The sequence below is a fragment of the Pseudophryne corroboree genome, chromosome 3 (genome assembly GCF_028390025.1).
Source record: "Pseudophryne corroboree isolate aPseCor3 chromosome 3, aPseCor3.hap2, whole genome shotgun sequence".
NCBI lineage: Eukaryota > Metazoa > Chordata > Amphibia > Anura > Myobatrachidae > Pseudophryne > Pseudophryne corroboree.
Genome location: NC_086446.1, coordinates 741,228,061 through 741,253,036, shown reverse-complemented (window position 1 = coordinate 741,253,036; position 24,976 = coordinate 741,228,061). Strand labels below are relative to the sequence as shown.

Sequence of the window (24,976 nt, the reverse complement as noted above, 5' to 3'; positions counted from 1 at the left end):
CACCGGCTCCTTTAGACCCCATCTATACCCATCGTACTAAGGGCTTCATTCAGACCCGTTTGCATGCTGTATTTTCTCGCAGCCGCGCGAACGGGTCTGAACTGCGCATGCGTGTGACCCGCAATACGCAGGCGCGCCGCAGCTCAGCAACTGGGGTCGCCGGAGAGTGACGGTTTCAACAATGACAGCGAACGCAGAGGCGATCGCAAGAAGATTGATAGGCAGGAGGCGTTCCTGGGTGACAACTCACCATTTTCTGGGAGTGTCGTGAAAAACACAGATGTGCCCAGCCGTTGCAGAGGAGGGATCCTGACGTCACCGCTGGCCCCGATCATCGCTGTATCTGAGTAAGTCCTGGGCTGTGCAGAAACTCACTGCACAGCCCATCGCAGGCGGCAATTACCTGGTCGCACCAGTGCAAAAAATAGCCTGCGTGCGACCGGCCCTGAATTAGGCCCTAAGTGACCCCAGTATCCCTTATGGACTACGAGAAAAGGATTTACCAGTAGGTAAATAAAATCCTATTATTTCATCCTTTGGGGGAACACTGGGTTTATGGGATTTGGAGGATCAGCCAGGGGAGTTGCAATGTTTGAAACTCCCCCCTTTTCTGTGTGTCATACTGCAGGGAATTCATAGTTGCAGATGACTTGTCCGTGGCTGCACTGCAGACTTCCACACGCTCCTGCAGGTGGTGCCACTGATTTTCCAGAACTAACTTTGGCCTAGTCTATTGCTGATCTTACACAACTCACCATGCAGCGTGCATCATAGTCCTTCCGCTGAAGTCCCAGGGAAAGATTATTTAAGGGCGCCAGTGGTCTTCAGGCTCCATAGTGACTCATCTTGGGCTCAAAGCTTGGCAAAGTCAGTGTAAGTCCTTGTTAATGTTTCCTCCCTTCTAAAGACAAGTCTAGAATCAACCTCTTCAGCTAGGCCACAGAAGTGTCAAAGTCCTGCTCTGGTTCAGTGCTGCATCAGGTTCAAAAGTGTTCCTCTGAGTAGTGAACATTCCACAAACATTCCATCATTTTATAGAATGTAATTGATAAATGCTAGCTAGTAGCTGATTGGTTTATATTGGCATCTGTCCACTCTTAGGAAGGTTTGATACTCTCCTCTTTAGAAGGTTTGATACATTTCTCCTTTAGTGTAGACTATGGCCAGCGCTAAACAGTCAGAACAGCGAGTTGGAAGTGTCTGAACATGCTTCTTTTTTTTCATTAATTAACTGACAAGAAACCGTTAATTGACTTTCCTTACCCCAGTTTGAAGACTTACACTGTGAAGCATTAGTGAAACTTGAATAGAGGTTCCAGGTTTGTCAAAGGTTGGAGACCCTTCTGCCTAATTAGGATACATAAAAATAGGAATCCCCACCCATAAGGGCAGATTCAATTGCTGACGGGAAACTTAGAAAACCCTGCGGCGCTGGGATTTTCCCACAGCCGTGGGGTTTTGCTAATCAGTTATGGGACGCGCAACTTTTGTCGCAAGGTTTTTAGAGCTGAAAACCCCCATGACCATTTTATTTTTTAAATTGGATACTGTGGAAATTGGATCCGCAGTAATTCAAAATGGGGTGCAAGGTTTTTTACCTCGCTAAACCTCACTCAAAATTAAATTCCCCCCATAGCGTGCTTCTCCAAGACCACATCTATTCTGATCTCAAATGTTGGAATCCCTAGGAATGGCATTGGTAGAAAGTTGAAGACTCCCCCTTTAGAAAGTGGTCGCACAGTATTTGCAGGCTTGCAGACAGGGAGACAAAGGTCTAAGTTACTAATTTTGGATGGACACATTGGTGAGGTGTGTGATCATGTGGAGGATGCAGCTCTGGATGCTGGCCTCAGTAGAGTTAGGATTAATGTTTCAGTGGTCTTGGCGCGCCATTCACAGATGCAGAATATAAAAGAGCTCTCATGTTGGACTGCCTCCTGGTCCTCTGTCCATACATAACAAAGTTGTACAGATTATGTATTCTGCATTCAAAGATGTTAGTTTTGTTAGTAAGGTGCTGCACACGGCAACTTCAGAACTTCCGCTTTATGATGTCCACACAGTTCCAGTGTGTCCCAATATAATTGCAAACATATAGTGGGAGCTGCTCAATCAGTCTAGCAGCACTTTTCAGGAACATGAAAGGGAGGGGTCACAGCAAACAGAAAGGGGTGTGCCTTTTCCCCCCGGTATCCCCTTGCACACTTACTAGTACTAGCAACAATACTTGAACATATAATGTTCATATGGTAATAGAAATTCAACTATATTTGTTGCATATATTTGCAAATACATGGTAAGCTGCCGTCCCCTTCAAGGCTTCTCTGATCAAGCCCGGCGACAGGGGGGTACAAAGGGCCATGAGGGGCCCCAAGGTTCAGAAGAACAATCCCACCCCCTTCCCGAGTACAGTGCCGCAATTTGCGGGTGTTTAAGAGGCGGGGCCTAATGCAGAGAATTGCCTGCCCCCATGAGAGACGAGTTCTGTAGTCAGGTAGTCACTCTCTATCTCTCCCTGATACTCTCTCTTTCTCCTCGTCCCTGATACTGTCTCTTTCTCTCCTTCTGTTACTCTGCTTCTCTCTCTCTCTCTCTCTCTCTCTGAGACTGTATATCTCTCCGACACACTCTTCCAGACACTTAGGGGTATATGCAATTGTGGTCGAATTCCCGAAATTGTCGAAAAACGGGACTTTTTCGCAAAAAAAAAAAATCGACAATGCAATTTAGTACTTTCCGTCAAAAAAACGGACTTTCAAAATTCGACATTTTGAAATTCGACATTTGTCAAATTCGACATTTCTGCAATGGTACAAATGCGGCAATTCGCCAAAAGTATATTCAATTGAAGTTTGGAAATTCGACAACAGTGCTTTTAGACAGTAAATTCGTCTTTTTCACACACTTTGGTGGGGGAATCTAATAAAAAAAATTTAAAACATGTTTTTTTTGGTGTTTTTTTTATTGGTAATAGCATATCTATTTATATCAGAAGGGATTAGGTAATTGGTTTGTCTATTTTGGAGGCACAAGTATTATTTATATATTAAAAAACAAAAAAAAAAAATATATATATATATATATATATATATATATATATATATATATATATATTTATTTTTAAATGGAATGGTAAAATCCCGAAAAAAAATGGCGTGGTGTCCCCCCTCCAAAGCATAACCAGCCTCGGGCTCTTCGAGCCGGTCCTGGTTCTAAAAATCCGGGGGGGGGGGGAAATGACAGGGGATCCCCCGTAGTTTTAAAACCAGCTCCGGGCTCTGCGCCTGGTGCTGGTGCAAAAAATACGAGGGACAAAAAGCGTAGGGGTCCCCCGTATTTTTTACACCAGCATCGGGCTCCACTAGCTGGACAGATAATGCCACAGCCGGGGGTCACTTTTATACAGCGCCCTGCGGCCGTGGCATTAAATACCCAACTAGTCACCCCTGGCCGGGGTACCCTGGGGGAGTGGGGACCCCTTCAATCAAGGGGTCCCCCCCCCCAGCTACCCAAGGGCCAGGGGTGAAGCCCGAGGCTGTCCCCCCCATCCAAGGGCTGCGGATGGGGGGCTGATAGCCTTGAGAAAGTGTAAGAATATTGATTTTTCCAGTAGTACTACAAGTCCCAGCAAGCCTCCCCCGCAAGCTGGTACTTGGAGAACCACAAGTACCAGCATGCGGGAGAAAAACGGGCCCACTGGTACCTGTAGTTCTACTGGAAAAAAAATACCCAAATAAAAACAGGACACGCACACCGTGATAGTAAAACTTTATTACACACATGTCGACACACACATACTTACCTATGTTCACACGCCGACCTCTGTCCACTTGTCCAAGTAGAGTCCACGTGTACCTGTGAATAAAATTATACTCACCTCAATCCAGTGTCCAAGTTATAATCCACGCACTTGGCAAAAAAAAAAAAAAACGAACACCCAGACCAAACGGACTGAAAGGGGTCCCATGTTTACACATGGGACCCCTTTCCACGAATGCCGGGACCCCACATGACTGCTGTCACAGAAGGTCCCTTCAGCCAATCAGGAAGCGCTACTTCGTGGCACTCACCTGATTGGCTGTATGCGCGTCTGCTGTCAGACAGCGCATCGCACAGCTCCCTCCATTAGTTTCAATGGTGGGAACTTTGCGGGTAGCGGTGGGGTTACCCGCGGTCAGCCGCTGACCGCGGGTGACCTCGCCGCTGACGCAAAGTTCCCACCATTGAATATAATGGAGAGGCTTTGCGATGCGCTGTCTGACAGCTCAGACGCGCATACAGCCAATCAGCAGAGTGCCAGGACGTTGCGCTCGCTGATTGGCTGAAGAGACCTTTCTGTGACAGCAGTCACGGGGGGGGTCTCTGCATTCGGAGAAAGGGGTCCCATGTGTAAAAATGGGACCCCTTTCAGTCCGTTTGGTTCGGGTGTTCGTTTTTTTTTTTTGCCAAGTACGAGGATTATTTTAAAAGATCCGGACACTGGATTGAGGTGAGTATAATTTTTTTCACAGGTACCCCGGATTCTTCAGTGACTAGGGGGGCGTGGCAGTCGGCGGGTCAACATAGGTAAGTGTGTATGTGTCGGCATGTATGAAATAAAGTTTTACTTTCACGGTGTGTGTCTCCTGTTTTTATTTGGGTATTTTTTTTCCAGTAGAACTACAGGTACCAGCAGGCCCATTTTTCTCCCGCATGCTCGTACTTGTGGTTCTCCAAGTACCAGCTTGCGGGGGAGGCTTGCTGGGACTTGTAGTACTACTGGAAAAAACAATATTCTTTCAAATTTCTCAAGGCTATCAGCCCCCCATCCGCAGCCCTTGGATGGGGGGGACAGCCTCGGGCTTCACCCCTGGCCCTTGGGTGGCTGGGGGGGGGGGGCTTGATTGAAGGGGTCCCCACTCCCCCTGGGTACCCCGGCCAGGGGTGACTAGTTGAATTTTTAATGCCACGGCCGCAGGGCACTGTATAAAAGTGACCCCCGGCTGTGGCATTATCTGTCCAGCTAGTGGAGCCCGATGCTGGTGTAAAAAATACGGGGGACCCCTACTCTTTTTGTCCCCCGTATTTTTTGCACCAGGCGCAGAGCCCGGTGCTGGTTTTAAAAATACGGGGGATCCCCTGTCATTTCCCCCCCCCCCCCCCCCCCCCGGATTTTTAGAACCAGGACCGGCTCGAAGAGCCCGAGGCTGGTTATGCTTTGGAGGGGGGACCCCACGCAATTTTTTTTCGGGTTTTTTCCCGTTTTTTCCCGTTTTTAAAAAATCGGATCCATATCCGTCAAATCGGCCGTTTTTCGACAGCGGGACTGTCGAATCCGTTTTTTATTGAATATGGTAAATTTCGGCACCCACTTGCCGGAATTCGACGGTCGAATTGTGTCGAATAAAAAAACGGGCGAAAAATTGCCGCGATTCGCCGCTAATTGCATATACCCCTTAGTCTCTCACACTCTCCCTGACACACTCTCTCTCTCTCTCTCTCTGACTCTCCCTGACATTCTCTCACCCTCTCTCTCCCTGACACTGTCTCTCCCTCTCTCTGACTGAAACTCTCTCCCTGAAAATGTCTCTTTCCCTGACTGTCTCTCACTGACACTCTGTGACTGTCTTTCTCTCTCTCCTTTCCTCTGTGACTCTGCCTCTCTCTCTTTCTGAGACTGTCTGTTGCTCTCTCCGAAACACTATCCCCCCTCTCTCCCTGACACTTGGTCTCTCTCCCTTCAAGTCTCTTCCTCTCTCTCACTTACACTATCTCTCTCTGTAACTCTCTCTCTCTCTCTCTCTCTGACACTTTCTCTCTCTATCCCCCTCTCTCTCTCGCTCTCCCTTTCTTTCCCTGACACTCTCTCTGTCTCTCTTGCTCCCGTCTTTCTCTTTCTCCCTGACAAACGCTCTATCACTCTCCCTCGCTCGCCTCAGTCTCTTTCATGCTCCTCTCCCACTCTGACACACTCTCTTCCTCTCCCCTCTCTCATCCCTTTCTCCCTGACACTCTCTCGCGCTCCTCTCTCTCTCCCTGACACCCTCTCTCGTGCTTCTCTGTCTCTCCCTGACACTCTCTCTCTCGCTCTCCCCTCTTTCTCTTATTCCCACTTTTTCCATGAAACCCTCTCTCTCGCTCCGATACCCTTTCTTCCTCTCTCTCTCCCTGACCCAACCCTCTCTCTCACCCTGACAACCTTTCTCTCTCGCTCCCAGGAGAGGGATGTGTGGATGCGGGGGGTCGAGGGGGGGGGCCCGAGATATCCGTATACCGGGGCCCAAGATTTCTGTTGCCGGCCCTGTCTCGTATTACCGGCAGTCCTTACACTGCAGCATGATAACATTGCCATCTTAATGCCATGTCATTGTCTATTGTAAGACCTCATGATAAAGGCCCACACAGAAATATATTCAAATTGAGGGCTAGCTTACCTAGGAGCCACCCCTGGGATCTCCGAGTGGCACTACAGGAACCAGCATGCCTTCTAAATTCTGATCCCATACAAGGCCTCTCACAATTGCAAACACATTGGTAGCTGCTCAATCAGTCTGTCAGCACTTATAAGGTGCATGAAAGGGAGGGGTCACAGCAAACAGAAAGGAGGAAAACTGATTGAGCAGCTACCACTATGTGTTTGCAGTTGTGAAAGGCATTGTATGGGATCAACATTTGGAAGGCATGCTAGTTCCTGTAATGTTACTTGGAGATCCCAGGGGCTGCTTCTAGGTAAGCTAGCCCTCAATTTGGATATATTTCTGTATGGGCCTTTATCATGAAGCCTTACAATAGACAATGACATATCCATAAGTGGGCACTGTTATCATGCACTGTAGGGGCTGCCAGTAATCAGAGAATCCTTGAAGGGACCTGGCAGCTTATTATGTATTTGCAAATATATGCAACACATATCTCTGAATTTCTATTACCATATAGTCTTCACGTATTGTTGCTAGTACTATTTAGGGGTATATTCAATACCTGTCGGAAACTGCCGAATTGTCGGAAAGAACGGCAGTTTCCGACACGTTTAAGTCGGAAAGGGTTCCAACCTATTCAAGGCCGGGCCATTTTTTCCGACATGTCGGGAATTCCTGACTTATCGGAAACCACATGGATTGTCAGATTAGCTGCGGATCCACGTGTTCCGCAGCCAAATCCGACCGATTTTGGCCGCGGTTCCGACAATATTTTAAAGTCGCATTGACATTGTCGGAACCGGGGAGATGAGGCGGGGGAGCGGGGACACGGCGAGCATGTGACAGGGACCATGTGAGGAGAGGAGCAGGGATGGGCGAGTAGTGGTAGTGGCAGCAGCAGCACGGACGCACTCCGGCACTCGGCATAGAGGACCCATCCGCCAGACGTGCTGGGGTTTGAGCGGTGTCTGCCTCCCCAGGTACTTGTGAGAGTTGTCGGGAGCGGCCAAATCCGACAGTCGGATTGGCCGCTCATTGAATACTGACCTGTCAGGTCCTTTCTGTCGGAAAGGAGCCGACAGGTATTGAATACACCCCTTAGTGTGCAAAGGATACCGGGGAAAAAAGCACTCCCCTTTCTGTTTTCTGTCCCCCAATATAATAACAGACTTTCATACTTAAATGTTACATTTTCTTTCTGTAAATCTATTTGGGGAGACTGGACATTCACCTGCTCCACCCCAGTTCTCTTCTTTAAGTTCAAATTGATGGTTGTCGGACAATATTTTTCTCTCTGTCTTTGGCCAGCGGGGCTTGCTTAGTAAGTAACTGGGGGTTATCTAATTAGCCCCAGTAATTTACCGGGGTTGAGTGTCCTAACTAAAGGGGCTATCCTATTATCCCCGATTATGCCGGCACAAGCGGTGGCTTATCGGGGCTTCTGATGCTGCACCGTTGCCGGCTCTTGACAGCTCCTGGTGCAGTGCTGACCTCCGGCTCCCCAGTCACTTCATCACTCCCCCGTCATGTGACCGCTGCCAGGGTCAGGGGAAGAGGGGGCTGTGGCGCTGCTCCGGCTTCCCTGCCGGGGGTCGCAGTACCCTCTCTGCAGACCCGGCCTGCTGCTGCTGCACCGGGCATGGGACACTGCAGGTCGCCGCGACTTCCCGGGACAGCAGGCAAAGTCAAAACCAAATTCCCGGAAACAGCCCTGTTTTCAAGTGAAAATGGGGCTGTTTCTCATGAAAACACATACTGTAGGTTTCACTGAACGTGTGTGTTTTCGGGAGAAAGGGCCTTTTTTTTTTTTTTTTTTTTTACAGGCAATCTAATAGGATAGCCTATAAATTGCAAAAAAAATAAGAATTTACTTACCGATAATTCTATTTCTCGGAGTCCGTAGTGGATGCTGGGGTTCCTGAAAGGACCATGGGGAATAGCGGCTCCGCAGGAGACAGGGCACAAAAAGTAAAGCTTTTCCAGATCAGGTGGTGTGCACTGGCTCCTCCCCCTATGACCCTCCTCCAGACTCCAGTTAGGTACTGTGCCCGGACGAGCGTACACAATAAGGGAGGATTTTGAATCCCGGGTAAGACTCATACCAGCCACACCAATCACACCGTACAACTTGTGATCTAAACCCAGTTAACAGTATGATAACAGAGGAGCCTCTGAAAGATGGCTCCCTAAACAATAACCCGAATTAGTTAACAATAACTATGTACAAGTATTGCAGATAATCCGCACTTGGGATGGGCGCCCAGCATCCACTACGGACTCCGAGAAATAGAATTATCGGTAAGTAAATTCTTATTTTCTCTATCGTCCTAGTGGATGCTGGGGTTCCTGAAAGGACCATGGGGATTATACCAAAGCTCCCAAACGGGCGGGAGAGTGCGGATGACTCTGCAGCACCGAATGAGAGAACTCCAGGTCCTCCTTTGCCAGGGTATCAAATTTGTAGAATTTTACAAACGTGTTCTCCCCTGACCACGTAGCTGCTCGGCAGAGTTGTAACGCCGAGACCCCTCGGGCAGCCGCCCAAGATGAGCCCACCTTCCTTGTGGAATGGGCCTTAACAGATTTAGGCTGTGGCAGGCCTGCCACAGAATGTGCAAGTTGAATTGTGTTACAAATCCAACGAGCAATCGACTGCTTAGAAGCAGGCGCACCCAACTTGTTTGGTGCATACAGTATAAACAGCGAGTCAGATTTTCTGACTCCAGCCGTCCTTGAAATGTATATTTTTAAAGCTCTGACAACGTCCAACAACTTGGAGTCCTCCAAGTCGCTTGTAGCCGCAGGCACTACAATAGGCTGGTTCAGGTGAAACGCTGATACCACCTTAGGGAGAAAATGCGGACGCGTCCGCAGCTCTGCCCTATCCGAATGGAAAATTAAATAAGGGCTTTTATAAGATAAAGCCGCCAGTTCAGATACTCTCCTGGCGGACGCCAGGGCCAGTAACATAGTCACTTTCCATGTGAGATATTTCAAATCCACATTTTTTAGTGGTTCAAACCAATGGGATTTGAGGAAATCTAAAACTACATTTAGATCCCACGGTGCCACCGGAGGCACCACAGGAGGCTGTATATGCAGTACTCCTTTGACAAAAGTCTGGACCTCAGGAACTGAGGCCAATTCTTTTTGGAAGAATATTGACAGGGCCGAAATTTGAACCTTAATAGATCCCAATTTGAGACCCATAGACAATCCTGATTGCAGGAAATGTAGGAAACGACCCAGTTGAAATTCCTCCGTCGGAGCACTCCGATCCTCGCACCGCGCAACATATTTCCGCCAAATGCGGTGATAATGCTTCGCGGTGACTTCCTTTCTTGCCTTAATCAAGGTAGGAATGACGTCTTCTGGAATGCCTTTTCCTTTTAGGATCTGGCGTTCAACCGCCATGCCGTCAAACGCAGCCGCGGTAAGTCTTGGAATAGACACGGTCCCTGCTGAAGCAGGTCCTGTCTTAGAGGTAGAGGCCACGGATCGTCCGTGACCATCTCTTGAAGTTCCGGGTACCAAGACCTTCTTGGCCAATCCGGAGCCACTAGTATCGTTCTTACTCCGCTTTGCCGTATGATTCTCAATACCTTTGGTATGAGAGGCAGAGGAGGAAACACATACACCGACTGGTACACCCAAGGTGTTACCAGCGCGTCCACAGCTATTGCCTGCGGATCTCTTGACCTGGCGCAATACCTGTCCAGTTTTTTGTTGAGGCGAGACGCCATCATGTCCACCATTGGTCTTTCCCAACGGTTTATTAGCATGTGGAAAACTTCTGGATGAAGTCCCCACTCTCCCGGGTGAAGATCGTGTCTGCTGAGGAAGTCTGCTTCCCAGTTGTCCACTCCCGGGATGAACACTGCTGACAGTGCTATCACGTGATTCTCCGCCCAGCGAAGGATCCTGGCAGCTTCTGCCATTGCACTCCTGCTTCTTGTGCCGCCCTGTCTGTTTACATGGGCGACTGCCGTGATGTTGTCCGACTGGATCAACACCGGTCTTCCTTGAAGCAGAGGTTCCGCCTGGCTTAGAGCATTGTAGATTGCTCTTAGTTCCAGAATGTTTATGTGAAGAGACTTTTCCAGGCTCGACCACACTCCCTGGAAGTTTCTTCCTTGTGTGACTGCTCCCCAGCCTCTCAGGCTGGCGTCCGTGGTCACCAGGATCCAATCCTGTATGCCGAATCTGCGGCCCTCCAATAGATGAGCCCTCTGCAACCACCACAGAAGAGATACCCTTGTCCTTGGAGACAGGGTTATCCGCAGGTGCATCTGAAGATGCGTGCATTGATGTACAGACACCTTTCCTGGTTTTAGGAGATTCCTGACCAGGTCGGATAACTCCTTGGCTTTTTCCTCGGGAAGAAAAACCTTTTTCTGAACCGTGTCCAGAATCATCCCTAGGAACAGCAGACGAGTTGTCGGCATTAATTGGGATTTTGGAATATTCAGAATCCATCCGTGCTGCTTTAGCACCTCTTGAGATATTGCTAATCCCATCTCTAGCTGTTCTCTGGACCTTGCCCTTATTAGGAGATCGTCCAAGTATGGGATAATTAATACGCCTTTTCTTCGAAGAAGAATCATCATCTCGGCCATTACCTTTGTAAAGACCCGAGGTGCCGTGGACAAACCAAACGGCAGCGTCTGAAACTGATAGTGACAGTTTTGTACAACGAACCTGAGGTACCCCTGGTGTGAGGGGTAAATTGGAACGTGGAGATACGCATCCTTGATGTCCAAGGATACCATAAAGTCCCCTTCTTCCAGGTTCGCTATCACTGCTCTGAGTGACTCCATCTTGAACTTGAACTTCTTTATGTACAGGTTCAAGGACTTCAGATTTAGAATAGGCCTTACCGAGCCATCCGGCTTCGGTACCACAAATAGAGTGGAATAATACCCCTTCCCTTGTTGTAGAAGAGGTACCTTGACTATCACCTGCTGAGAGTACAGCTTGTGAATGGCTTCCAAAACCGTCTCCCTTTCGGAAGGGGACGTTGGTAAAGCAGACTTCAGGAAACGGCGAGGTGGATCTGTCTCTAATTCCAACCTGTACCCCTGAGATATTATCTGCAGGATCCAGGGATCTACCTGCGAGTGAGCCCACTGCGCGCTGTAATTTTTGAGACGACCTCCCACCGTCCCCGAGTCCGCTTGAGAAGCCCCAGCGTCATGCTGAGGCTTTTGTAGAAGCCGGGGAGGGCTTCTGTTCCTGGGGAGGAGCTGCCTGTTGCTGTTTCTTCCCTCGACCTCTGCCTCGTGGCAGATATGAATAGCCCTTTGCTCTCTTATTTTTAAAGGAACGAAAGGGCTGCGGTTGAAAAGTCGGTGCCTTTTTCTGTTGGGGAGTGACTTGAGGTAGAAAGGTGGATTTCCCGGCTGTAGCCGTGGCCACCAAATCTGATAGACCGACTCCAAATAACTCCTCCCCTTTATACGGCAAAACTTCCATATGCCGTTTTGAATCCGCATCGCCTGTCCACTGTCGCGTCCATAAAGCTCTTCTGGCCGAAATGGACATAGCACTTACCCGTGATGCCAGTGTGCAGATATCCCTCTGTGCATCACGCATATAAAGAAATGCATCCTTTATTTGTTCTAACGACAGTAAAATATTGTCCCTGTCCAGGGTATCAATATTTTCAATCAGGGACTCTGACCAAACTACCCCAGCACTGCACATCCAGGCAGTCGCTATAGCTGGTCGTAGTATAACACCTGCATGTGTGTATATACTTTTTTGGATATTTTCCATGCTCCTATCTGATGGATCTTTAAGTGCGGCCGTCTCAGGAGAAGGTAACGCCACTTGTTTTGATAAGCGTGTTAGCGCCTTGTCCACCCTAGGAGGTGTTTCCCAGCGCTCCCTAACCTCTGGCGGGAAAGGGTATAATGCCAATAATTTCTTTGAAATTATCAGCTTTTTATCAGGGGCAACCCACGCTTCATCACACACGTCATTTAATTCTTCTGATTCAGGAAAAACTATAGGTAGTTTTTTCACACCCCACATAATACCCTGTTTAGTGGTACCTGTAGTATCAGCTAAATGTAACGCCTCCTTCATTGCCAAAATCATATAACGTGTGGCCCTACTGGAAAATACGGTTGATTCGTCACCGTCACCACTGGAATCAGTGCCTGTGTCTGGGTCTGTGTCGACCGACTGAGGCAAAGGGCGTTTTACAGCCCCTGACGGTGTTTGAGGCGCCTGGACAGGCACTAATTGATTGTCCGGCCGCCTCATGTCGTCAAACGACTGCTTTAGCGTGTTGACACTATCCCGTAATTCCATAAATAAAGGCATCCATTCTGGTGTCGACCCCCTAGGAGGTGACATCCCCATATTTGGCAATTGCTCCGCCTCCACACCAATATCGTCCTCATACATGTCGACACACACGTACCGACACACAGCAGACACACAGGGAATGCTCTAAACGAAGACAGGACCCACTAGCCCTTTGGGGAGACAGAGGGAGAGTCTGCCAGCACACACCAAAAAGCGCTATATATGACAGGGATAGCCTTATAATAAGTGCTCCCTTATAGCTGCTTTATATATATCAAGATATTGCCATTAAATTTGCCCCCCCTCTCTGTTTTACCCTGTTTCTGTAGTGCAGTGCAGGGGAGAGACCTGGGAGCCGTCCTGACCAGCGGAGCTGTGAGAGGAAATGGCGCCGTGTGCTGAGGAGATAGGCCCCGCCCCTTTTCCGGCGGGCTCGTCTCCCGCTATTTTGTGAATACAGGCAGGGGTTAAATATCTCCATATAGCCTCTGGGGGCTATATGTGAGGTATTTTTAGCCTTTATATAGGTTTACATTTGCCTCCCAGGGCGCCCCCCCCCCAGCGCCCTGCACCCTCAGTGACTGCGTGTGAAGTGTGCTGAGAGGAAAATGGCGCACAGCTGCAGTGCTGTGCGCTACCTTTAGAAGACTGCAGGAGTCTTCAGCCGCCGATTCTGGACCTCTTCTTACTTCAGCATCTGCAAGGGGGCCGGCGGCGCGGCTCCGGTGACCATCCAGGCTGTACCTGTGATCGTCCCTCTGGAGCTGATGTCCAGTAGCCAAGAAGCCAATCCATCCTGCACGCAGGTGAGTTCACTTCTTCTCCCCTCTGTCCCTCGTTGCAGTGATCCTGTTGCCAGCAGGAATCACTGTAAAATAAAAAACCTAAGCTAAACTTTCTCTAAGCAGCTCTTTATGAGAGCCACCTAGAATTGCACCCTTCTCGGCCGGGCACAAAAATCTAACTGGAGTCTGGAGGAGGGTCATAGGGGGAGGAGCCAGTGCACACCACCTGATCTGGAAAAGCTTTACTTTTTGTGCCCTGTCTCCTGCGGAGCCGCTATTCCCCATGGTCCTTTCAGGAACCCCAGCATCCACTAGGACGATAGAGAAACATCCCTTACCTTTACCGTGGGTAATAGGATACCACCCTTAGCATGCTCATGGGACAGAAGTTATCTTCGCAGACTAGTACATAACATAGATTTTACAGCAACACCCTAAGGCTGTGACCAGACGAGGGAATAATTGAATATTTCTTTGTACATGTCAAAAAGAAAGATCATATTTATTACTTATTCATTTTGTCACAGGTGCCAAATCCAGGAAAAAATCAAGGGATGCTGAGAAAAGTCCAGAAGAAAGTTCTGTCCTGCACCTAATCACCTGAAGAGTAACGGTGAAGACCAATGCTACAGTGGGATTACTAAAGGGAGCGTCACAGGTTCCTTATCTGTTCGTGACTGGATGAGCCCCTTGTAATCCGTGCCCTATGCACTTATTTTCTACATGTAGTGTCTGTAAACTGTGAAAGTATGAAATGCATACCTACTGCAGATGTGGCAAATGTTGTACCTGCTGAGCATACACAATAACACTGGGCCTCATTCAGATGCAGTGGCAAAACGGCTGAAGTACACAAGTTGGTCGATGTTTCCTTACTGCGCATACATCTGAGCTGCATTGCACACGCGCAGTGATTGAATCGCAACAAGGGATTAGTCACAGAGTGAGTGACAGGTAGACAGTGTTTGGGGGTGGTAACGGGGAATGGTCAGGTAAACGCAGGCATGTTGTGGCTGTTCAGATGTGGTTTTCTGGGCGTGCATAAATTAGCAGCTGAAATCTCACTTTCTACGGGAGAGCCCTCTGCGTCCCAGGAGACCTGCTCAGCCTGCGCATTGTCAGAGGTACTCAGAATCTGCGACAATGGTATCGATGTTTTAGCAGTTATACGCCTATCGGATGGAAACGAGGAGGCAACAGTGGGTGTTCCTATGCTCAGGTTAGCTACGGGGCATATTAGCATATAGATGCAATTGCAGACGGCAAGCGTTGGCAACAGTAAATCTCAACAACCACATCTGAATCAGGCTCATTATGCAATGTTCTAAGTATGGATTTCTCAGACAACATGTAAAGTGCACCTCTCATCCACAGACAGTGGTGGCAGCTGAATATGGAGCTGGTCTGTTCCCTAGGATTGGCTGCATCTACTGTGTGTAAGAGACGTGTACCCATTAACAGGCAGAGTCTTAATCTCTACATTACAATTCTCCTACTAAACTTTTAGCCAAATTTCTTTTGTATGGTTTAATAGATAGGGAATACATTGAGGGACTAGTATCTATATAATATGTGATATCACACATTCAGAGCATTAAGAATGAGGGAACATGCGCTATGGTTGATTAGAGGAAGGTTCCTCATTTTCCCAGTAAGGAGGAGATGTGTGGAAATGACCGATATTGCTCTAATTCTGTAAAACATGTTAATGTTTTATGAAAGATGTAGCATTTGCAGAAGGCCTTGAACCCAAGCATTAAGTTTAAGCACATAACATATGTTCTTAGAGCCCGTTAAACACGCGTTGCCACCGATAGTATGAAATTATATATATGTGTACATATGCAGTATATAATGTTTTTTTCTACTACATTTTGTTTCACTAAAGAAAAGCAACTGGATTGTTATAGATTGAATAAGCTATGTGGATGACATGAAGGTTATTTTAACTATAGATTATATTTTTATAATCTAAATCGATTCAGTATTTACACAAATCTTAATATGACTTAAGGCCCATATAGACGGGAGAGATGTGTGCTGAGCGAACCGCTCAGCACAGCGCGATGTGTGCTAAGCGTGCGGGGGGCGCTCATTTACCCAACGGGTGAAACGAGAGACGTGCTAGATTGGCCTGTGTGCAGGCCAATCTAGCACCGGCGATAGCGATGTGCGGGGCCGCGCATCGCTATCGCTGTGGGGGGTACACACGAGTGATCTGTGCTTAAAATCTAAGCAATCTAGATTTTAAGCATGGATCTCTCCGTGAGTACCCCCCTTAAGAAACAAATGGGTCTATTTACTAAGCCCTGGGGGGGATGTAGTAGGGTGTGAGAATTAGGAAGTGAGATTTTGTGAGAGGATTTCCTGTTTGTTTGTTTTTTTTAAAGTGGTTTTGCCATGTGAAGTATTGCCACTTTAAAAAAAAGAGGAGAACTCTCACACCCTATGACATTTCCCCCATGGATGGAGATAAAGTACCAGCTAATCAGATCCTAACTGTCATTTTTCAAACCCAGCCTGTAACATGTTAGGAGCTGGTTGGCTGGTACTTTATTCTCCTTTCAAGGCTTAGTAAATAGACCACAATGTAGGTTAAGGCTATTTGATAGTGCTTGGCGTTCTGCACTCCATAGAGTGGATCTTGATGTATGTGACGCTTTCATAAGGCCAAAGGTTTCCTTTCACTTCTGATACAGTGAATGAGCACATTACTATCCTGCTTGATTAACTTTTCTCTGCACCATCTCCTTTTACATTGTAAAACCAGTTGTTGCAACTTCTAATGCATTGTGCAGCTTGAAACACAAGACAGCAGGTATTTGCTTCACCTGTAATCTCTGCATTTCCACAAGCTGGTGGCATTATAGTTGGAGAACAGGGGGTATGGTGACTGACTGCAGTATTTTATTTATTACACTTTGCACTTTCCTTTCCGTTTGGTCTTTTCCACAGAAACTAACAGGAAATGGAGACAGCGCGTTTCACCAGAGCCAGCTGCATGCAATTGCTGGTGACATCCAGTCTTCAACTGATCGCACAAACCAAGAGTATCGTAGAAGAATTTATTTATTTTCATAAATGTATTTGTTTGAATTGCGGGTCTTAATTTATTGTACACATTTCAAAATGTATATTTATTTTGAATAAGATATAAAATGAAGAAGGAAAACCTGTTTGATATTTAATATAGTAAATTTTCTTTTAGTGGATGGTTGAGTGGCAATGCATGGACGTCTTATAAAAGATGGGAAAGTTCTTTAAACAAAAAGACAAATACAATATAGTTTTAAGATGCATTTTGTGCTTCTTCTAGAAAACAAAACTGTGCAGCAATGACTGACAACATTACCTCAACAATGTAGCTATGGTTGGCTTCAAACAAGAAGCACAAAGCTCTGTCATCCTGCATTCATTGTAATGAACAATGCGTGACAGAACAGGGCCTAGACCTGTTTGTATAACAAATGCTTCATAGGCCAGCCAGAATAGATTATGGTGGAGGGAGATCCGACAATATTGCGCTGGTCAGTCGGCTTAAACTAATTTAAAGGGTTCTCTGTCGCCCCAAGTTTAGTTTGATTGCTATGGCTACTTCTAGAACAGGACCTCGACTTCAGGTCCCCAGATAGGTTGAAAGAAACATGGTTTAATTTTACTGCAGCGACACCCTATTCACCACATTTAAGAATATACTTTACATCTATTAATGACACTTGAGCTGTAGTTAGATTGTCTTTTCTTTTAAGATATTTGACATTGTATGCAACTGTACCTTCCAGAATGCCAGTTCTTTTATTAGCCAGCCTTGTGTATATGTGGTCTCTCTAAATTAAATATACTGTCTGCAGGAAGCCATAGGGATTACAGAATTTGCTCATACTTACTTCTTTGCTGTCCATGTAGACAGCTCGGTATTGCAGTCATTGGACAGAAGCACAATTACTTTGTTATTAGTACTTTGTACTTTCCGGCATCAAGCCTGATGTAGCTGGGTCACCAGTTAACGGCAACTTATAACGTTATAAGCGATTAATTAGAGGAAAAACAAAAACACCATATAATCGGATTTATTGCTCAGCTTTGATAAATTAGGTCATAATATTTATTTTCCAACAATGATTTATTGTAAGACAGTGATTTTTGGTTATTTAGTGTTACAGGATGCAGCGGCCATGGGTGGCTGTATTCCAGTCATATTGCAGTGTCACACAGCCCCGGTATGCAAGAGAGAGGACCAATAACAGTCAGTACGAACAATAAAGGGCTGCCCACCGGGAACCTATAACATACACAGCTTGTGTAATGACAGTCCTAGACAAATTTATAGCCTGCAGGTCTCATTATTCCAGTGCATACACCCTCTGTACCTGTGCCTAGAGTGCACAGCATTTATACAGCAGCTGTGGCCTGTGGTAATGTGTACGGGCAGTGTAATCGTACGTTTCTAATAGGCCCTACACACTGGCCGATTTTTTGAAAGATATGAACGATCTCGTTCATAAATGAACAAGAACTCGTTCATATCTTTCAGTGTGGAGGCTCCAGCGATGAACGATGCGCGGTCCCGCGCTCGTTCATCACTGGTCCCCCGTCGGCTGTGCATGCAGGCCAATATGGACGATCTCGTCCATATTTGCCTGCAGTTCTATGGAGCCGCGTGACGGGGGGAGTGAAGAAACTTCACTCCCCCCCCCCGCCGCCGGGTCGCTCGTCGGCCGTATCCGCCGTCGGGCAGCTCGGCCAGTGAGTAGGGCCCCTGCGCCATACAGAAAAATGACAAAAGATGCTTACAGTATAAGCCCCCAACCAGTAACCCTGCAGTATAAGCAGCCACTCATGTGGACCACAAGCTACTACACTAGTACTAATCCATGAATGTCAGCCAACCATGTACCTGAAATATCCAGCACATGCAGGGGGATCATTTTTGAAGTTTATACTTGTAGTGATTAACACCCTCAGGCTGAAACAGACTGTTACTGACAAAGCAGAACTCCTATAAACTGTACCAGCAGATTGTGAGTGACTGCTGAAGCGTGCCGTGTACTCTGTGGGCACAAACACAACACTCACCAGTGGAAGAGAGACTAAATATTGCACATGCCACATCTCTACAGCCCGCTGACATATCTGCACTATAAGGAGGCCTACATGGGGCATGGCTTATTTGGTGTTTAGAGTGGTCATTAAATGCACAACCACAGTATTCAGGGTGTAGGATTCCTCCGCTGACCACAGAGGAGGCCGTGCCGGGCGTGCAGCCAGCAGAGGACCCTGGATCGCTGTACTGCAGACACACAAAGTGGAGCCTGGAGATAGGCAGTGCACATTATTTCCGCTGCGTCACATGTAACATGTCTCCCTGCGATGCTTTGTTCCGTTTAAAGCCATGAAGAAAAATACAATAAAAAAAAAAAAAAAAAAAAAAAAACAACAACAACACAAAATTGAGGTCTTAATTGTGAGCATCAGGGTGACAGAACACATCACAATTCAACACTATTCACTATAAACGGGAGCTCTTTACTGGATCTTGGTGACTGCTTCATAAATAGACTTGGCCACGTAGTCGATGTTCTTTGTTGTCAGGCCACACATGTTGATGCGCCCACTGGCCATCAGGTATATATGTTTGTTCTTAATAAGGTATTCAACTTGCTTAGCTGCAAAAAGGCAAAGTGTACACGTTAGACGACTGCAGAAACGTATCCCATATTTACATCCGTATCATCCCTATAATACATTTATACTCATTGTAAAGTATCACCATCATCAGGTAGGTGGCATCAGTAGCAAAACAAGATCGTCTCATGAAATGGGTAAGATAAGGAGTGGATGGGTGAGGGTAACTGTGTTACAGAGATGTACACTTACGATTAAGGCCGGTGAAGCTGAACATTCCTATCTGTTCCACAATGTGTTTCCAGGTACCCGGTGTGTTCAGAACTTCCAATCTACTTTTAAGTTCAGCCCTCATGAGCAGCACTCGCTCTGCCATGGTCTTCACGTTGTCCCTCCTAAATGGGCAGAAGACAAAAGGTAACAAAACATCTAACACAAGGGAGGAGATACAAACCTTCTGAAGAGGGCAAGTGGAGGTGTTGCCCACAGCAACCAACCAGATTCTAGCTAACAGTTACGTACAGTAGGCAATTCTATAAAATTAGGCCAGTGGTTCTCTAATCCTCACGTACCCCCAAGTGGTCAGTTTATCTGGATACCTTTAATTATGCACAGATGAGTTCTAAGCCTTGGAGAGAGATAAAGTTGACGGAGATAAAAGGGGTAGATGTATTACGCCGCACGCTCTGGACGATAGTTGTACGGACCCACTTTATCTCCATATCGCGGTGAAACGGGTACACATATCGGCAGCCTGTATTATTGTTCAATTTGCTGTTGTGGGAGAACGTTAATCACCTGTCTGGAGATCTGCGCACTCGCGCTTTCAGCACTCTTACTCATTGCTTGGAGAAGCAGCGTGCAACTCTCCCAGCACTACACGCGCTTGTATGCTGGTGTGTCTCACCCCGGCCGGCTCCACTGGGCATGTGCGAGATCTCCTATGCAACCAAGCAGCTACTACAGTGGATGTGAATGGGGCAACGACAACTGCATATATTGGCCAGCACATTGGCGCGCTACCTTAAAGATAGCAACACCGGTAATAAGAGGGGTGCATAGCGACCCTGTCATGTAGCACACTCCGGCACAGTAATACATGGGGGAGAAGCAGTATCAGCACATATAGCCACTTCTCCCCCCTAATGACTCATACTACATCTACTCCATTATACCAGCCAATCAGCTCCTGCCATTTCACAGACTGCTTGAAAAATGACCATTAGGATCTGATTGGTTGGTAGTTTATTATTTATTAAGGTTTTTTTTTATATAGCGCAGCATATTCTGTTGTGCTTTATCTCTGTACACTTCATCTCTCTCCCAAGTCTGAGCACATAGATCCCTCAGTCTACAGGGATAAACTCATTAGGATTTCAATCATTGTGGACATTAGTGTTAGGCTGCGGGAAAGGAGGGTTAGGCACTAGGCAGGTTAGGTGTAGGGGAAATACCAGAATGCTGCTCCGTCAGAGGTCTGTGCCGGAACTGCTCCACACCCACACACGAGTGCCAGGACCCAGAAGACACCGCTGCCGTTGGGTGCATGTAAGTGACTGGGCCAACATTCTATCATATCAACATTTCAGCGCTGCCCAAATGATTAATGTCGACCTTGTATACCATACCAAATCTATATACGTGCCGTAACAAGGCTGAACGCCTTGATGTCATTGTCACGCAGAGAAAGAAAGGGATAGCAGCACTGACTGAAGCATTCTGAAGACTTGGCTGTGCAAATATGCGCACAGTTTGCACCAAAAAAATAAAAATAAATAAAAAGACACCGCGTGGCAGAGTTGCCCAGGACCTGGCATGCTGAGAGGAGCCATTTGGCGCAACTGAAGCCATAGTAAAAAAAAAGGACACATCTGATTTTGATGGGTTAATATTTATCCCACCTGTTTCCACAGATAGAAATCCTGAAAACATGACCTGTTGGGGTACTTGAGGACTGGGAGTTGAGAATCACTGCTGTAAGCCAACTGATTAGATCATGTAACAAATCCAATAAAATAGTTCTCCATATTGGTAGCAAGGAGTTCCAGACTGACAGTAACAGGAAGAAGTCACCACAGATACCCAACAGAATTTGGCAGCAGCCTCCGTGGAGCACATACTCTACTAAGTCCAAAGGCGATATGTACTAAGCAGTGATAGAAGTTGAGAAGTGAACCAGTGGAGAAGTTGCCCATGGTAACCAATCAGCATTGACGTAACATTTATAATTTGCATACGATAAAAGTATACAGAGCAGCTAATTGGTTGCCATGGGCAACTTCTCCACTTGTATCACTGCTTAGTACATCTCCCCATTAGTCAGCCATATGCTTCTATAAAAGATTTAAGGTGAGATGTATCAAGCCTAAAGAGTGGCTAAGTTGAACACCACAACCACTCCTCTTCTAGCTAGCATTTTATAGCATGCACTTGATAAATGCTAGCTGGGGCTGACTGGTTGCCATGAGCAACTTCTCCACTTGTCTTCTCTTAAGGCTTGATACATCTCCCCCTTAGCTCTGCATTACAATTAGCACTTCTGTATCCTGAATACACTGAACAACACTGAAAATGTTTCCCAGTGGAGTCCCTTCTTACCATTCATCAAACAGCTCAGGAGTGTTCAGTGTGGTGGCTACAATGCGCGCTCCCTGCGATGGGGGATTGGACCAGGTGGTACGCACAATCTTCTCCATCTGAGATAGGACACGTTCAACACTATCGCCGTCTCTACTTACAACGGTCAGGTTCCCCACTCTCTCATCTACAGGCAGAAACATTATAAGAGCAATGATATGCAGGCTGCATGTACTCTGGGCCCACATAATACTAGTGTGAAATGGGTGTGATCAGTGCAGGACGTCAGCTGTAATTAAATCACTGTATGGTCTAATAGTGAGACTTAATGCATTGCTCGGTTATATGGGGGCATAGCAAGATGTGGACATGGTATTCATAGAACGGAAATGGTAAATGTATACTGTTACAATGGGCGACAGGTTATGGTGATACTCACTGTATAAACCAAAGTTTTTGGAAAATGACTGAGCACAAAACAGCTCAAATCCCTGAGACACAAAGTAGCGCACAGCCCAGGCATCCTTGTCTAGGTTTCCAGAGGCAAAGCCTTGATAGGCAGAGTCGAAGAATGGGAATAGATAGCGCCTCTGGAAAGGAAAGCAAGAAGTGGCAGGGGGTTACACTGGTCTGTCTGACTTATACAAGCATAATATCCACAATACCATATTCTCAGACATCCTGCCCTCATTATAAAAAAACAAGCACCAAGTTAGAGCGAGTCCGATATGTGTTTTCAACAATAACAGTAATGTGGACAACGACAACAGGACACGGAGGTCAAACCCTGCATGCCAGCATGCTAATAATGGGGCGCATGACATTTCAACAGCGTCTGTTTTAGAATTCTAAACATGATGGTATAGTACGTTGGTGTGCAGGGTTCTACCAGAGGTCCCCATTGTCACTGTCGACACTATGATCGTTTAAATGGCAACTACATCCTGTTAGTGGTGTTTGCCCGTGAGCTACCGTTAGCTTCCTGGTATATAGGTCTGGCGGGTTTCCTACTCGCACAGAAATCAGCCACCACAATGGACAGGATGTGCGCAAAGAAACACTCATAATCCCAATAAGAGGTTAAGCTGCAGAGAGTTTCATTCGGAAGTAAATGAAATAGTACAGACATAACACCTACTTTGAAGCTCCAGTAGAAGGTATCTCAAGCTGGGTACACACTAGGCGATATATCAGCCATTCCAGACAACAGAAAATATATTGCTTAGTGGGTCGTCTGATGTATGCAAATGACATCGGACCGATGTCGTTCAGACATATCGCGCCGGCTGTGCAGCACAGCTAATGGCGCATCTGGCTGTGTTTACACGCGGCAACCCATACACAGACACACTGACCGGGCAATCAGTAAGTGTCTATGCTTACCTGGATTGGCTGGTGAGCATCTTATATTGAATGCATCACTTTCCCTCTCCTGAATAGAAGCTGCAGGGTCAACTCACTAAGGCTAGGCATTGGCATCAGGCTTTCACAGAATTATGGCAGCGGGCAGAGAGCCACCCATTTATTTATTTTTTTCGCGATTAACCTGACCTTTTATGCCAAATGAAGGAAAGGTGAGGCTACAAGTCCACTGCCTTCTGTGCGATTACTCCGTTTATATTTAGTTTGTGTAGAAGTAAACATGTAAAAAAAAAAAAAGTAATGACATATAGCTTCAAAACCACCCGACTCTTGGTTAAATAAAACACAATGTCAGTTTTGTGTTAGTAAGAGACATTTACTAGCACAACACATTCCATGATCGCCATGTCCTTCCTGATTAATTTCTACACATCTCAGATAGTCACAGATCTGCTAGATCTCTGAGCTACAAGGAATAGTGTGAAAGTCAGGATTGTTTTATTCATCATTACTTAACCGGTTTTCTCCCCTGCGTACCTTCATGACATCAGCTATCTGTTTCCACTGGTCCGGGGTGGGGTCTGTACCAGTAGGATTGTGAGCACAGGCGTGCAACACAAAGATGGAGTACTCTGGGGCGTTCTGTATGGTAAAACCACAAGAGAATAAGTACTACGGTCAACGGAAACACATCATACAAATCTATTATTTAAAAGGTTATAACCTACAGCAGAGAATACTGCAGGCAGAGGACATAAGAATGAAGTTTAGCCTACATATTATATAAAGGTAAGCTGCATACATTCCACCAACCTCCACCCATTTGCACGTTTATTACGTGATGACATCTAAGGCCTGTTCTCTCTGTATGTTGGACCAGAAAACTTTTCTAACACAATGGGTGAGATTTCCTTCTAAAATGATCTCCGTTATTGCGCCCATAGTAATCAGGTTTAGCTGTGTAAAGGGTTGGGTGCCTCCATACTCCGGAGGTAGCAAGCTGAATTAATGATACCACGCCCCTGAGGGCAGAAACAGAATGGGTGTGAAAAGGGGTGAAAAGAATTGAATCTCCCCCATAAAATGATTTCTCATCGAGGTTGTTTATGTTTATCATTGGAAGTGATATTACTGCAGAAACATCAAATGTCACCATTACACACTAACCTAAAGCCAATCCGGTAAAAGTAATGCTCGGGATTTGTAAATAAGTACATGTTTTGTTTTCTAAACACAGATTGGGTAGTTGATGGACGGATTTTAGGACAGTATGCAAGATCTGTACATCCTGCAAATATTAAAATGTCAAAGTTTGTCGAACCTGTATTGGTTTATAAAAAGATGTAACTATGGTGGCCAATCTCGGGATCGGCGGGCTCCTGGGATTTAGGGCCAAAAATGGCCGGGATTCAATCCCGGGATTGGAAGCTCCAATCCCGGGGATTGAGGGATGAGCGTTGAGCGTCCACAGGACACTCTGACGCTGCCCGGTTTCCTTCTTCCGGCTCCCCAGCGCAGCGCGAGAGGTCACGCTGCACCGTCAGCTGCTGCAGGGAGCCGCCAGGAGAGATCAGAGGTCGTTCCCCGCCCGCCCGCCCCTGTATATGGTGAGTTATGTGTGCGGGGCGGGGTGGGGCGAGGCGGTGGCCACATAGCTAAAAGCCAATCCCAGGATTGCCCATTTTTCAAACCAGATACCCGGGATTGAAAAAATAGCCCGGGATTGGCTTCCCTAGGTGTAACCCAGTAGCTCCCAAACTGTGCACTGCAGGTCCCTGGGGTGCTGTATAGATAACTATACTATAGAGAGGGTGCCGCAAAAGGGAGAGTTATTTTGATCCAACTACTTTTAAAAAAATGGGACTGCTCGGTATTATTCGGCTTCGGAGTGCCTTGAAAATAAATAAATAAAAAATA

General features: G+C 46.7%; 2 protein-coding genes across 6 annotated transcripts in view; one reads left to right on the top strand and one right to left on the bottom strand.

Moving 5' to 3' along the window:
* CNNM1 (cyclin and CBS domain divalent metal cation transport mediator 1) overlaps positions 1 to 16,683 on the top strand; it is a 232,253-nt gene extending 215,570 nt beyond the window's left edge. For 2 of the 5 annotated variants that reach the window (XM_063962275.1, XM_063962272.1), the window contains one exon: positions 14,023 to 16,683. In XM_063962275.1, coding sequence (XP_063818345.1) covers positions 14,023 to 14,099 — 77 coding nt within the window. In that variant the 3' untranslated portion in view covers positions 14,100 to 16,683. The remainder of the gene's footprint in view (positions 1 to 14,022) is intronic. The other 3 variants (XR_010244057.1, XM_063962274.1, XM_063962273.1) reach the window with 3 other exon arrangements.
* An 866-nt stretch (positions 16,684 to 17,549) lies between these two features.
* GOT1 (glutamic-oxaloacetic transaminase 1) overlaps positions 17,550 to 24,976 on the bottom strand; it is a 75,057-nt gene continuing 67,630 nt past the window's right edge. Inside the window, exons 5-9 of the mRNA XM_063962281.1 lie at positions 23,597 to 23,701; positions 22,137 to 22,287; positions 21,719 to 21,884; positions 19,373 to 19,515; positions 17,550 to 19,161 (exon numbers count right to left, since the gene is read on the bottom strand). Of these exons, the coding sequence (XP_063818351.1) occupies positions 19,022 to 19,161; positions 19,373 to 19,515; positions 21,719 to 21,884; positions 22,137 to 22,287; positions 23,597 to 23,701 (705 nt within the window). The 3' untranslated portion in view covers positions 17,550 to 19,021. The remainder of the gene's footprint in view (positions 19,162 to 19,372; positions 19,516 to 21,718; positions 21,885 to 22,136; positions 22,288 to 23,596; positions 23,702 to 24,976) is intronic.